The 15,720-nt window shown below is 46.4% G+C and overlaps 1 protein-coding gene across 5 annotated transcripts in view; it reads left to right on the forward strand.

Annotated features, from left to right (window-relative positions):
* The window catches only part of MTMR12 (myotubularin related protein 12), a 252,214-nt gene that overhangs the window by 100,306 nt on the left and 136,188 nt on the right, over positions 1-15,720 (forward strand). For 4 of the 5 annotated variants that reach the window (XM_029579298.1, XM_029579307.1, XM_029579315.1 and 1 more), the window contains one exon: positions 10,873-11,012. In XM_029579298.1, the coding sequence (XP_029435158.1) occupies positions 10,873-11,012 (140 nt within the window). Of the gene's footprint in view, positions 1-10,872; positions 11,013-15,720 lie in introns of those variants that run through there. The other variant, XM_029579331.1, reaches the window with a different exon arrangement.

Below are 15,720 nucleotides of genomic sequence, written 5' to 3' on the forward strand. Positions count from 1 at the left end.
CCCAGCCACTTCATACCTAAAGTGGCGGCCGCATCAATCCGGCAGCAGCAGCAACAACTACTATAAATAAAAGAAATTTGGCACAGGGCCTTCAGTTGCCTGTTGCCCCTGCGACAGCCCCATCCCTCGCATGGGTTTCCATTCCAACAGGAAGCCTATAAGGGAGAGGGGTCGGGGCTGTTACAAGGTCTTGAGCATACGACAGATGACTGGAGGCCCTGTGCCGAATTTCTTTTTTTTTAAGTTGTTGCTGTGCTGTTGCTAAATTGGGCCATCACTGCTTTTAGATAACAAGCGCTGGGAGGGGGAGGATCTGAACAGGGCAATTTGGGGTCCCTTGCTCTCCTCCCCTTACCAGTTCTTATGACTTGAGGGGGTGGAATGAGCGTGAACATCCTCTGGATGCCCAAAATGTAAATCTGGCCCTCGGGGCCAACGCATCCTAATAGGTGACTTAGGAGATTGCCTAGGGCGCCAGCCAGTAAGGGGCAGCAAAGAGCAACCATATGGGGCTGCAAGCAGCAAAGACTCTGTGGGTCACGAGCAGCACCCGTCCTGCTCGCTGCTGAGAGAAGCAGAGTCTTGGCAGACTGCGAGCGGCGTGTGTATGAGAGAGCAATGGTGTGAGTGAGAGGGAGGGAGCCTGTGCAAGGGTGCGTGTGTGAATGAGACCAGAAACCTAAGTGTGTGTAAGAGGATGGGGCCTGTCTGAGTGAATAAAGGATGGAGCCGGGGTCTGGTCCAAGGGGGAGGGGAGGCACAAGGCAGAAGGTTCGCCTAGGGGTATATACCCTTGCCCTTGCATTGGCCCTGCTGGCCCTGGGTTTTTCCCTTTCTTTTCTACGTTTAAATATGCATTGATATCATCACTCAGTGCCATGCTGCTATGATTTTATTTTACTATAGTTTTCCAAAAATTGCTTTCTTTCTGACCAGTGATCCATTGTGGCTTTAAATTGGGTTATAGCACTAGGACATTTTTTCTTTACTTTTTTTTTTCCCTTTTTTTAAAGGAGTTCCACTACCAGAGATCATGGTGATACCTTTAATATAATGACCACAGTGCTAAGTGATTACTAAGCAATAAATACCCTTATGATATATTCAGGTAGAAGTATTTCACATCTTCTATATATCAAAAGGTAGCTGGGTTTTTAAAGTATTTTTTTAAAAATATTTCTCAATTTACAAAGACTATATTTCTTTGCACTTATAGAAAGCAAAGTAGAAAATGCATATAACCTGAATGGAAGTCCACAATTTGTAATAATAGTCCAGACAAGGTATTAAACTAAATATTACTAAGCAGCTATCTGAGAAAAACAAGTGGCAGTAAATAGAAACAATTCCTTACAGCAACTCGTAGATCTCCATTACTTATTACATAGGAGTCACTGAGGGAGGATCATTCCAAGCTGACATCATTGCTTGCTTCTAGATTATTTACCTTTTAATAAAAGCTAACAAATGTTCTGGGTCCTAAACCATATATACATTATTATGATGTGCAGTTTTACATTTTGCTGGATACCTTAATACAAAATTAGCTCAGTGTCGCAAAACCTCTTCTCTCAGTTTCAGAAACCTTTTATGTTGCATATGTCTAGCATGAGCTATGTCAAGAAAAATCCTAACCTTTTTAAATCCAGAAATTCCAAATCTTTCCATGATAAAAAAAACCCAAAAAAACAATCTGATAATGCTATTTTGTTTGGGTTCAAGCAGAAAGGAAACTGCAAAGGTAGCATTACTCTCCTTTTGCAATTAAATTCAAAAAGAAACTAAAAACACTTCTGTTCAACCATGCTTACCCAGAATAACTTTTCCATCTCCCCTCGTAGTCCCCCCCCTCCAGGGGACTGCCCTCTCCTTATATTAAGGAGACTACCATTGTAAATTATAAATTGTATTCTCTGGTTATGACTTTCTTGTTTTATCTATCCTTCCTACTGCCTATTTATTTTACCCCCCCGTCCAGTTACATTCTCCTTGTTGAAATGTATTTTCCAAGCTTTAAGTTATTATGTGAACCGGTATGATGTACCCACTAATGCCGGTATATAAAAGTTTCTAAATAAATAAAATAAATAAGACATCTCTTTATAATGGTCCATGCTAAGATATATTATTCCAAGCTGTTTTTCTTCCTTGTGTCTCTTTATCCTATTTGTCTGCCTTCCTTTGCTATTAAAACACATCCATGTTTCCAGGATTCCCCCCTTACAGATCACCTTATTCCCCCAAGTGATTAGGAAGTCTCCATTTGGAGAGTCCTTCCAGGTTCAATAATTTCTGGGTGTCTGTCCAAGCTATACAAATGCACTACTATCTCTACAGAGGGAGTGACATTATTATAGGGTAGCATACACAGGCATATGATAACAAACTTAAAGAGGTGTTTCTAAACTTAATCAGCTTTATTACAGGTCTGCCTCTTCAGCATATATGCCCACAGCTACGTGATAGAAATGTAGAAACATGACGGCAGAAAAAGACACTATGGCGCATTCAGTCTGCCCATCCATCCAATTAATTTAGCATTATAATTTTCATCACTTCCTTAGAGATCCCCTGTGTTTATCCAATGATAACACTAGATCCTGCATGAAGCAGCACCCTACACAAGTCTGGGGAGTTTGAACGCTTATTTTCTAAAACCTCTTTGTTCTCTCTCGCTATCTCTCTCTCTCTCTCGCTCTCTCTCTCGCTCTCTCTCTCTCTCTCTCGCTATCTCTCTCTCTATATTTATTTATTTATATTATTTATTTATTTAGTTTTTTTTTCTCTTTTTGTGTGTGCACACTTACTGGACTAGAGATTGTGGCGGGGAAAGGTATATAGTACCTGCCTTTTTGGGTGCAAGTGTGTGAAGTTCACCAAAGGGTGTTGGGTATCTTTCACAAGGCATAGCCCAAGTAGGCATTTTCAGAGTTTTTTCCTTTATGATTTGTATTTATTGCCAGTACTGACCTATCATTGCTTAGTTACCAGATTATTATACCTAACTGCATTTTATTGGGTTTTTTTCTGTTCAAATGTGTTTCCCTGTATTCTTGCCTTTTTAGTATTGTATTTATTATTTTACTCCCAAGTTGATAGTAAAAGCATTAAGGGGGTAATTTTCAAATGTAATTACAATTGTCGAAATTTTCAAAAGCTGTTTACCTGTGTAAAGTGCACTTACATGGGTAAATCCTATGGACAATTCAAAGGCATATATTGTAGCAATTTTCAAAAGCCCACTTACATGGGTAAAGTGCATTTACACCTGTAAAACCCATTTTAAGTGTGTACATGCTTTTAAAATCAGGCCCTAAGTGTTTACTGGGGAGTGATGATTTTCTTTGTTGAACACTGTTCCCAGGAGTGGGGTGCGAATCACAGGAAGGAGTACTACGGGCATTTGGATTATCTATCTGAGTCCCTAACGCACCCTCCAACCCCTCGCTCTGTCCCTTCGTTCCCAGGGTGCAAGTGGGGTTATTCTTCTTGTGCAGCCTTCTCTCCCTTGGCAGGAAGTGTGCACACACACTGAGAGGGGCATTACATAACAACCAAAAATTAAAACTAATGAGGATAACATAATTCATGCTTTCCATACCGGAGAGCTTTTGATTTCCAGTCACCTTGAGATTGTCATGGATTAGTGGGAGAGGGATGCACAAACTTCCTCCTCTTTCTCTCATATAGATGTATATCTATACATACATGCTCTTTCTCACACACACACACACACACACACACACACACACACACATATATATATATATATGTGTGTGTGTGTGGGAGAGCATGTATGTGCTCTCTCTCATACATACACATGCTCTTTCTCGCACACATACACAATCCCTCACACATACGTGCTCAGACACACATGCTCACACACAAGCTCCCCTTTTCACACACACATACATACTCACATGAACAGAAGTGCCAGGCCTAGATTTCCATTCATTTAGAGAACACCCTATATTTCAACCTTTCCTGATATAAACTGTAGAATTTATTGCTCAAAAAGAACTTTCTGCTATTTAGATCTTACTCCATCATCCCTAAAGCTTGGTCTCTGCACCTACCTCTTTGCTTCTTCTCACACACAAATGATCAGAGACATACACACACACACGCTCTTCGCTTCCTCTCACACACATGTGCTCAGACACACATAGGTTCCCTCCTGCTCATTTACACACATCTGCTCCTTCTCTCACACACACATTCTAAGGCCTCTCCGGGTCGCCCCAGCCTTTCACTTCTGCTGTGCAGTAAGTTGAGAACCGTCTTGTGGCTTTTTTTCTTCTGGCGGGTTGGGGTCTACTGGGTGGCCCTGCAGTACCCTCATCTCGGCTACGCAATGGGCTGGGAACCACCAGGCAGCCCAACAGCTTCCTCATCTTGGCCCCATGGCAGCACCAGAACCAATGGGACAGCCTCACAGCATTGCCTTCTTCTGGACCCCTGGTGGAGGTGGGCAGCAGCCTCTTCTCATCTCAGGCACTTGGCGGATTGGGGGTCCAGTGGCGGCAGTATTCTCTTTATTTCGGTCGCCAGTCCCGCAGCTTTCACTTGAGTTAGACCCCTGGTGGCCCCCAGGCCGCCATTCCATCCAGACTGCTGCCCTGTGCAAGTGAATGGCTTCAATAGTGGATTGTGCTGGCCCTGAAACCAGCACAAACTCTCTTCATGCCCCCGCCCTATGTCTCTTACCTAATTCCCCAGCCCTTTTCCTATTACTGCCTTCCGTATCTGTCCTGCATATGTCCATATTTTGTTACACTGTTGGTCTCCACCACATCCAAGGCTGTTTTAGGCCTTGTCATCCTCTTTGGTTCTTACAGATTCATACTTAAGGATATGGAAGATAACCTGGGTGTTGTATTATCACAAAATTTAGTAATACTGTGATCGTCCACCAAAACTAACGAAGCTGTTATGTGAAACATGCAGCCACTCTCTGCTCATTTCTATAAACATGTTAAAACAGTATGTACTGGATGGTAGTTGCATCCCAATGTATCCATTTAACTTTACAACTATGCCAGAAAGTTGTAGAAACGTTTGTTTTAAAATGCAGGACTGAACCTTTCATGATTGGTTGGTTGATTGATTTTTATTTTTTTTTTGTATTAAAGTATTTTTGAGTGTAATACACAGGAACACCAATACATAAAGCAACTGTAGTATTTGTACAAGTGTCAAATCATTAACCAAAACATAAGAACTATAGTACAATCATAGCTGCCCCTACACAATACACCCTGTTTTTCCTTTTCCCAATTCTTAACCCTGCCCCGCAACCTTCCCCCCCCTCCTTTCCTCCCCGAGTAGTTGGGGATTGCAGGTTCTCTTTTTGTAGAACTGCTAGCTAGTGCATGAACTTAACAAAGGGAAAAATAAGATTGAAGTCTGGAATGTCCCTGACTAGCTCTTTAAATACTGAAAATACATTTGGTGTAGTCCACTGAGGTTTCGGCATGGAAAATTTCTGCCCCAACAGATGAAAAAAAAACCCAAGTTATCCCACAAACAGGAAAATCATTTTCCTGTTACACTCACAGCATGCCTTTATGCTTTGCTTTAATTTGCAACTGTGCCGCTAACCTTTATTGTAAATGTGTTTGTTCTAGACCAGTGCTTCACGACTGATGTGCTGCAGGGAAAGTACTTGCTATGCCCCAGTGCTCCAAATCTATTGGATCGGGCTCCACATCTCCTGCTTGCTGCTCCAGCACTGCAGAGGACAGGGGGGAGAGGCAGGAGCCAAGAGCCTATGCAGCAGCCGTAAAGGACAATGAAGAGCCTCTGCTCACTGCTCCAACCCCCCCCCCCCCCAAATTCCAGTCCATCCTCCCAGCCACCACCTCCACCCCAATTCTGGACATGGCCCTAGGCCCTAGATGTCTGTGCAGGAGGAATTTGGGACGCTACTGACAGCAGAGGGAAGAAGGCAAGAATGATTTGTGAGGATGGAAGAAGGTGGTGAATGCTTGGAGGAGGGGGACACAGGACACTAAGGCAGTCGGAGGCACTGCTGTACCTGCCTGGCAGGGCCAGGGAGAAGACAGAGGGCAAGCTGGGCCATATTAGGGGGAGGAGGGAATAGATCATAATATGGGTGTTGGGGAAAGGAGATCAAATCTATAATAGGGGGGCAGGGATGTTGGAAGGAAGAGAGCGAAAACCTAGGAGAAGGGAGAGAGAGAGAGGAAAGAGGTATAAAGGAAAATCCAGGAGAGGGAAGGGACGGGGCAGGTGGAAGTATTTATTGGGGGGGGGGGGGGAAGACAGACTGGAGGACCAGGGACTGAGGGAGAGACTTCCTGGGATAGGGGAAGGAATAGGAAAGAGGGAGAGAGGACCCTGCAGCGCTATAGAAATGTTAAGTAGTGATGAAGTGAATGAGGTCTCTGGATGGAGGGGGGATGGAGAGAGAGAGAGGAGAAAGTTATTGAAAGAAGAAGTTGGAAAAAATGACTTGGCAATAGAGAGAGAGATCCTGGGATTGGGGTGAGGGCAGGGAAAAAAGGAAGACTGGTGATTGAGGGAGAGAGAGAACATTGGATTGAGGGGACCCAGGATGGCAGAGAAGGGCAAGAGAATCAGGTTTTGGGTGGATGAAGAACGAGAGAGGCCTGGAAAGGGCCAAGGATGAACATAAGAAATGCCATAATGGGTCAGACCAAAGGATCATCAAGCTTAATATACTGTCTCTGACAGTGGCCACTCGAAGTCGCAGGTCCCTTGCAGAATCCCAAAGAATAGATCCAAACCTCCTTGCTTATAACCAGTGATGAGCAGTGGCTTTCTCAAGGCTATATGGCCAATACTGGTTTATAGAATTTCCTCCAGGAACTTGTCTAAACCCTTTTTGAACCCAGCTACACTAACTGCTTTCACCGAATCCTCTGGTAACAAAGTCCATAAATTAATTATATGATGAGTGGAAAAATAATTTCTGTGATTTGTTTTAAATGTGCTACTCTTAACCTTCATGGTGTATCCTCTAGTCCAGTGTTTCCCAACCAGTATGCCTTCAGACCTGATCATAAGTCACCCTTGCCTGATGCTCTGCTCCAGACCAGCACTTGGGCTCTGCTCTTAGCACCTCACAGCAAAAGAAACACCAGCGGCAGCTTGTAAACATGTAGGAGCTCTTTTCTGAGAACATGTGTAATCATGCATGCCTCTTTCTAGCTACAGCATGAGCCCTGGAATGTAATAATTAATGGGCAGCATGCAGGGCACAGATAGTTGGAGCCAGCTTTCTGCTGCACGTACATTTCATAGAACACCACCTCCTCTTCTCTCTTCTGAGCATCGTCTTTAGAGTCTTTCTAAATTCTTTCTGATCTCCAGGCTGAGTGAGCTGGAGAGAGCATATGCTGAGTACTGCATGTGACGTACTTTTGTTGGGAACAGCAGTCGTGGAAGAGCTCTGGCAGCCACATGTGGCAGCCAAGGTAACTAACTGAGCCAGCTGCCCGCAGCTCACAGATTTCTCCTATATCCTGCACTTGTATTTAGAGGGAGCTGGTTCATCCTAATGGATTCAGGAATACCTCTGCCCCCTCTCTCCCTTTGTTTTAAAATTTGGAAGAGAGTCTGGTGGAACTTTCAGTGCTTACTTAGTTCTTCTTTTAGCTGTATGAGTCTTCTCCATGTCCACACTGCCTGCTCGGTGGAGGCTGCTGCGCCACACAATATTTTTGTTAAAGTAGGTGTGTCTTGGGCTTCAAAAATTGGGAAACACTGCCCTAGTCCTAGTACTATTTGAAAGGGTATGTTACTGTTCCCTGTTTTACCCCTTCCATCCCACTCATGATTTTGTAGACCTCTATCATATTTCCTCTCAGCCACTTCGTCTCCAAGCTGAAGAACCCTAGCCTTTTAGCCTCACCTCATAGGAAAGCTGTTACAACCCTTTTATCACGTTGGCTACCCTTCTCTGTACCTTTTCTAGCTCTGCTATATCTTTTTTTTGAGATGGGGTGACCAAAACTGCATATAGTACTCAAGCTGTGGTCACACCATGGATCAATACAGAGGTATTATGATATCCTCTGTTTTATTTTCCATTTCTTTCCTTATAATACGTAATATTCTGTTTGCTTTTTTGACCCCTGCTGCACACTGTGCTGAGTATTTCAAAATATTGTTCACAATACCTTTGCCTGGGTGATGCCACCTAATGTGGATCTCAGTATCGTGTGCCTATAGTTTGGCTTATTCTTCCCTACCGAGTTTCCCCGAAAATAAGACATCCCCCAAAAATAAGACCAGTAGAGATTTTGCCGAATTCCTAAATATAAGACCTCCCCTGAAAGTAAGCCATCCCTTGTAAACAAGGGCGGATTGACCTATCGGGGGATCGGGCTTCCCCCGGTGGGTCGGTCAATCCTGTGACGTCATTTTTTTTTTTTTTTCAAATAAAGTTTCCAAGGTATTAGGGGCAGACGCGAGCAGTGGTATCCCGAGGGGAGCCAATGCCCCCGGGCGCAAGGAGGCTCATGCGGCCGCTGAGCCTCCTTGCCCGAAGAAAAAGATCGCATTCAAATGCGCTGATGCTCTTCCTCCTTCCTGCCTGTGCGCCCCGGAAGTAAACATTGCCGGAGCCGCGTGGGCAGGAAGGAGGAAGAGCATCAGCGCGTGCAGAAGAGGAGGAGCCACCGCGGGCTGCTGCAAATCCCAAGTCGCAGCGGCCCAAGAAGAGGAAGAGGCCCGGTAGCAGGGCTGCTGCGGCCCGAGAAGTTCAGGGCCACTGCAGAGCCCATCCTGCGGCGACCCGCGAAGAGGAGGCCCAGAGGTGAGAGAGAGGCTGAGGGTCTGTAGAGGGTGTGTGCGTGCGTGTATGAGATGAGTTGAGAGATTGTGCGTGGGAGTGAGGATCTGAATGTTTGCAGAGGCAGCATGTGAGAGCCTCTGTGTGTGTGAGAGAGACAGCGTGTGATGGTGAGAGCCTATGCTTGAGCAAGACAGCATGTGGGAGTGAGAGAGAGCCTGTGTGTGTGAGTCAGACAGCATGTGCCAGTGACAGACTGTGTGTATGAATGATTGTATGAGAGACAGCATGTGACAGTGAGAGCCTGTGTGTGTGTGTGAGAGAGAGAAATGCATGTGAGAATGAGAACCTGACTGTGTTTGAGGGAAGAAGATGGAGAGAAAAGAAATACGGAAGAAAAAAGGACAATATAAAAGGAATTGGCAAAAAAAAAGAAAGGGAAGGTGGAAAAAAAAAAAAAGCCTGTGACCAACCGATTAGAAAACTAACATCAGCCAGCAAAGGTAAAAAAAAAAAAATAAATTACTTTTTAGTGTTTGGCACATGTAATCTCTGGGAATGTGCAAGAATAGCACTTTCTCTAGCGGATCTCACAATGTACGAGATCAGCATGGAGAAAGTGGAAGCCCCACAGGGCCTGCACAGAGGAGGCAGCAGAATGGGCTTCAGTGTCAGTAGCAGCAATTGGCGCCTCCCCAATAGCCATGTGGCAGCAGTGACAGTGGCAGCAAAATTACTGACATCTGGGGATGGTGGCAGCACCAGTCGGGGGACCCCTTCCAAGCAGTGTGCAGAGGTTCAAAAGCAGCAGAGTCAGCCCAAGCTGACTACCATGAATGCTACACACTCTTACCTCTCTCTGACAGCACACTGGTGAGGCATTGCTGACGCAGGGGCAGCCAGCAGCTCTATTAGTCATCCCCTGAAAATAAGGCCTAGTGCATCTTTGGTAGCAAAAATTAATATAAGACACTGTCTTATTTTCGGGGAAACAGGGTATATGCATCACTTTAAGAAAATACGATTTTCCATATAGGGTCAGATCAAAGGTCCATCAGGTCACAAATACCTGGCAGGATCCCAAAGATTTCTGCATCTTAATAATGGTTTATGGACTGTTCTTCAAGGAACTTGTCCAAACCTGTTTAAAAGCAGCTACACTAACAGTTTTCACCACATCCTTTGGCAATTAATTATGCGTTGAGTAAAAAACTATTTTCTCTTAGTTTTAAATGTACAATTTAGTAATTTCATGGTAAGTCCCCTAATCTTTGTACTTTTTGAAAGAGTAAACAACATATTCCCAATTACTTGTTCCCTCCACTCACTATATTATAGCCCTCTGTCATATCTCCCCTCAGCTATCTCTTCTCCAGACTGAAGAGTCCTAACCTCTTTAGCCTTTTCTCGTAAGGAAATCATTCCATCCCCTTTATATTTTTAGTTGCCCTTTTCTGTACCTTTTCTAATTCTGCTATATCTTTTTTGAGATGTGATAAGAACTGCATACAGTATTCAAGATGAGGTCGCACCATGTAGCGATACAGGGATTATGATATTCTCTGTTTTATTCTTCAGTCCTTTTCCAATAATTCCTAGCATTCTATTTGCTTTCTTGGCTGCTGCTGCACACTGAGCAGAAGATTTCAACGTATTATCGGTGATATTGCCTTGATCCTTTTCCTGAATGTTGACTCCTAATGTAGAACCTTGCATTTATAGCTATAATTTGGGTTATTCTTCCCTATTTGCATCACTTTGAACTTGTCCACATTAAATTTAATTAGCCATTCGCATGCCTAATCTCCCAGTTTTGCAAGGTCCCTCTCTGTTTCTCACAGTCCTCTAGTTGTTTAACAACTTTGAATAACTTGTGCAAAGTTGGGTTTGGTGTGTCACAAGGATTGAGCAAATTTGAAATTGTGCCATGAAATAAAGGCTGAGAAGCACTGCTCTAACCAGCACCCCAGTCCTTAATGATTTCTTTTCTTTTTTTTTTTTGGTGTGGTTTGGCATATTTTATTGTGGCATGTGCTTTTCTTGTTGCATTTGGTACAAAAATTTTGACAGAGCTTTTTCTCAATTTCCATTAGGTGAACTTGTGCTGTGTGAAGCGAGCACGGTATTGAAGTGCATGCAGGATGAAGGTTTGCAACGAGGTATCTACGGAAGACTCATCTGCACCAACTTCAAGATCTCCTTCCTGTGTGATGAGGCAGCTACAGATGATAATGTAGGAGGATGAGTCTCTGCTTCTTACGTTTTGTGCACCCCATACCTTTGGTGGTCTGAAGGCGCTTGCATGGGGTTGGTTTGCATTTACAAAATACATGCATTCCCAAAATCTGAAACCATTTGAGAGGAAGATTAGGGAGATTAAATGGGAATATATCTTGACAGGAATAAGGGAAATAGGAAGAAAGTAGGAATTAACGGCTTTGAGGTTAAAAAAGATGGTGGGGAGGGGGGGTAGGGGCTGGTTCTGATTCAGCTAGAATTACAAAGGAGCAGGGTGCAACCTGCTAAAGTTAAAATTTAAAAAAAGGAATTTTCTCCTGAAAAGGAAAAGTTGGCAGCTCTAGTGGTTCAAACAGTCAACAGAATTATCCTGCCATTAGCATTAGCACTATCAATATATGAAATACAGGGAACATCATGAGGTATTTATTTTTTGTTTCTTTGCTAAGTGCTGTTATGAATTTATGGCATTTCAACTTTACCCCTGAAGGGAGTTAGTTTTTCTAGTACTAGCACTCAATAGGTAAACCAACCCAGATCATCCTTCTTTCCCCTTTCCCACCTCCCATAATCATGTTTCAGAAGTGAAAAAAGTATCCTATTTCCTAGCGTGTAGCAGATGGACTCAGGACCAGTGGGTATAGTGTGCTCTTGATAGCAGTTGGAGACGGATCAGATTTCAGTCTGACGTCAGCCCTAGTACATATACCCCTGCAGGAAGCCCTGTTCCTCAGTATTTTCCATCTCCATAGCAGTTCGGGACTCTATACACGCTTGCACAGCGTTAGAGTATTCTAACCAAAGAAATCCAAAACAAAGAAGAAAACTTACCTTTACAGACGAGCCCCGCTCTCCTGCGATGATACCTATGGGTCCCTCCCCCAGTCGAGATTCCTGAGGTGATTTCCGCAATCCCTCAGAGGTAGGCCTCGGTCTGGCAGCCGGCTTCCGGCATGGACTTAGCCCCCGGCAACTGGTGTGGCTAAGAGGCAGTGGGTGCAACTTCGAGCGAGGCGGTTTTCTACCTTACCTTGTCTCTGCGTTTCCCGGTCTCATCCCAGAGACCACCCGGGACGAGACCGGGAAACGTAAGGTAGAAAACTTCCTAAAAGTCTCCGGTCTCTGAGGCTCGAATAGTCGCACAGATCGCCAGCCGGCGTCAGTGCTACCGGGTTGATCAGCCCTATCTGAGCTAGACCCCGGTCAGACGTGGAGACCCTCCAAGGTGGTAGCCATATTGCTCGCATGTTCGCCGTCGCCATTTTCATTTGATCACCGCCCTGTCCGCCAATTCGATCCGTGCGCACAGAGGCAAGTCATGCGCACAAAATCACTTGCACACCGGCGTGCGCATAGCGATGCGCACAAGGGCGCTGGGTGCACAGCCACACGCTTCACTGTGCCGGGCGCATAAGTAACCCCGTGCGCTCAGCGGCGCACGCATCTTATTGAGCGCACATACAACTTCGGCACACCCAGAGCGCGCAACTAAGCCTACCGGCATACGCTTGAACGCACAGACTGGAGTTCTCTGCAATCCTACACGCACAAACCATGGCACCATGGACAAGAGGCTCAGGGCCACTGCCCAGCATGCCACATCAGAGCTGCGCAGTGCGAGGAGGCTTTGGATGAACCAGGCCAAGGTCCTCTCCAGACGGCACTGGGATCCGGATCCACAGACAATACACCGAATCTGGCTACCCCCGGCGGAAGCCTCCTTCAAACGGGGCTCCCCAGGGCCGCGGCACCTCTCAATTTAGACCCAGCATCTTTCTCCTGGGTAGAATTCTTCAAAGGTCTACATACCTTTGTCCACATGCAACCGGCACCCCCGATGCCACAGCCTGCTCCAGAGGGCCTGAACATCCCGGGACCCTCTAAACACAGAGAAGTGCCCCTTCCGCCTCAAAGCCCCAACTTTGGGGACACAGACACCTCGGTCGAGGATCAAGACTCCCTGGAGGAAGGGGAAATCCCTCCAGGAATGGAACCTTACCGTACCATGAGGCATTTCTTCGCTAAAGACGAACTATGAGACCTCATAACTCACAGCCTGAAAGAGCTCGCTAACCCAGGCACGAGTGCCACAGGGGAACTGAAGGCAAACCCCCTCCTCGAGGGACTCCGTCAGGCCTCCCGCCCTTTCCCTTTGCTGCAGGCCATTCAACAGCTGATTGACCTGGAATGGGAGGCTCTGGAGGCCACGTTCAAGGGGGGACGGACCCTGGCAGCCCTATACCCCCTGGACCCCACTGCCAAAGACCTCCTGACATTCCCTAAAGTGGATGCCATGGTCTGTGCGGTCTCAAAGCGCACTACCATCCCAGTCGAGGGAGGAGCAGCACTCAAGGATACCCGACAGACGTCTCGAATCCATCCTTAAACGGTCATTCAACATTTCAGCTATGTCACTACAGATCACGGCCTGCTGTGCCATGGTGACATGCGCCTGTTTATCAAAGACTGGGAATGCCACCATACCCGTCGAAGCACTAGAACCAGCAGTATCATTCCTCATGGATGCGACCTCCGACCTGGTGCGTACCGCAGCCAGAGGCGTTTCGTCTGCTGTGGCAGCCAGAAGACAACTCTGGCTCAGAAGCTGGTCAGCCGACACGACGTCCAAAATGAGACACGAGAATGCCCTTTAAGGGAAACCTCCCATTTGGAAGCGAACTGGAGAAGTTAGCCGACAAATGGGGTGAATCTCCAGTACCGCGGCTACCGGAGGACAAGAACAAGAGAAGCCAGCGCTCCTCCCACCGAACATCTAAGGGCAGGGGATCACAGCGCTTCAAACCGTACAGAAGTACATATCAAGCATCTTGCCCCGCAGGCAGGGGCCAGTCCTTTCGGAACAAACGCAACAAAAGGGGAGCCGGCGCTGGTCCAGGCCCAGCCGCACCCGGCAATAAAGATCAGCCAACCCATCCACAGGCAGAAGTCATAGGGGGCAATCTTGCTCTATTCTACCAAAGATGGGTCAAGATAACTTTTGACAAGTGGGTCCTAACCATCTTTCGAGAGGGATATTATCTGGACTTCCACAACATCCCTCTGGACAAGTTTGTGAAATCTCCCTGCCACGACCCTTTCAAGAGGGCAGCAGTGGAATCTACACTGACCAAATTGCTCAACTCAAAGGCTCTATCGCCGGTGCCCACGCAACAAGAAAATACGGGGCACTATTCCATCTATTTTATCATTCCCAAGAAAGAGGGTACGTTCCGGCCTATCCTGGACCTCAAGTCCGTCAACCGCCACCTGAGGGTATCTCACTTCCACATGGAAACCCTGTGCTCGGTCATAAGAGCGATACAGCCAGGAGAATTTCTCACATCCCTGGATCTGTCAGAAGCCTACCTACACATCCCGGTCCATCACGAGCATCAGCGTTTTTTACGCTTCACGATCCTGGACCACCACTACCAGTTCTGGGCACTACCCTTTGGGTTAGCCACAGCACCCCGAATGTTCACTAAAATCATGGTTGTAGTGGCAGCGACACTAAGGAACACCCATATCTGGACGATTAGCTGATCAGGGCAAAATCCCCAGAGGAAAGTCATCAGGCTATCACCAGAGTTAAAACTCTACTGGAGAACCTCGGGTGGGTGGTCAACACAAACAAGAGCTGTTTGCAGCCCTCCCAATCTCTGGAATACCTGTGAGTCCGGTTCGACACAAGACAAGGTAATTCTGACTCCAAGGAGAACAAAACTGATGAACCAATTGCGAAACCTATTAAGCAGTCTTCAACCCCAAGGTGTGGGACTACCTCCAAGTCCTCTGTCTTATGACATCCACACTGGAAGTGGTCCCATGGGCGAGAGCTCACATGCAAACCCCTACAGCGTTTCCCTACTGTCATGATGGAATCCGTTGTCCCAGAATTACTCCGTTCGCCTCCAGCTCCCGGAGGAAGTTCGAACCCGGCTACAAGAAGACCATCTGAGCAAGGGAGTAAGGCTATTCCTGCCAACCTGGATCCTGCTCACCACAGATGCGAGCCTACGAGGGTGGGGAGCCCACTGTCAGGAACTGAACGCCAACGGGCAATGGGACAAGGATGAGCCGGGATGGAACATCGACCGACTGGAAGCACGGCCAGTCAGGCTAGCCTGCAGTCGGTTCAGTCACAGACTCTGGGGCGAATCGGTCAGAATCATATCGGACAACGCCACAACAGTGGCCTACATCAACCACCAGGGAGGAACCAGAAGCCAACAGGTGTCCCTGGAAATAGACCCCCTAATGGCGTGGGCGGAATCGAACCTACAAGAAATCTCAGCTGCCCACATCGCGGGAAATGACAACGTCACTGCGGATTACCAAAACACAAGTCTCTTCAAATTTAGACACATACAGGCACACCAGGCTCGGGGCCATGGTGGCCCCCATGGCTGTGCCTCTTATTTGTTGGTAAAATGTACTGTCAAAACGAAAAAAAATTTTTGTTAATGCTATCTCCGCCAATTCCACCAAAAAGGAGGTTGACACCCGATGAGGAGAGGGACGCGAGTTCAAAATATCCTCAATCACTACTAGTGCTTCGTCTTGCAGGATATTCGAAGGGTCTTACTAAAAGTGAGAACTTTGCAATCCAGATGTTGTGACCAAGTCCGTGGACAAAGGGGGGAGGGATTGTGGTCCAGGATAGAGGAGACTATGAAACAGAAGTTTTGCGGCAGTTGAGTGAT

This window comes from Rhinatrema bivittatum, chromosome 1 (genome assembly GCF_901001135.1).
Source record: "Rhinatrema bivittatum chromosome 1, aRhiBiv1.1, whole genome shotgun sequence".
NCBI classification, from domain to species: Eukaryota; Metazoa; Chordata; class Amphibia; order Gymnophiona; family Rhinatrematidae; genus Rhinatrema; species Rhinatrema bivittatum.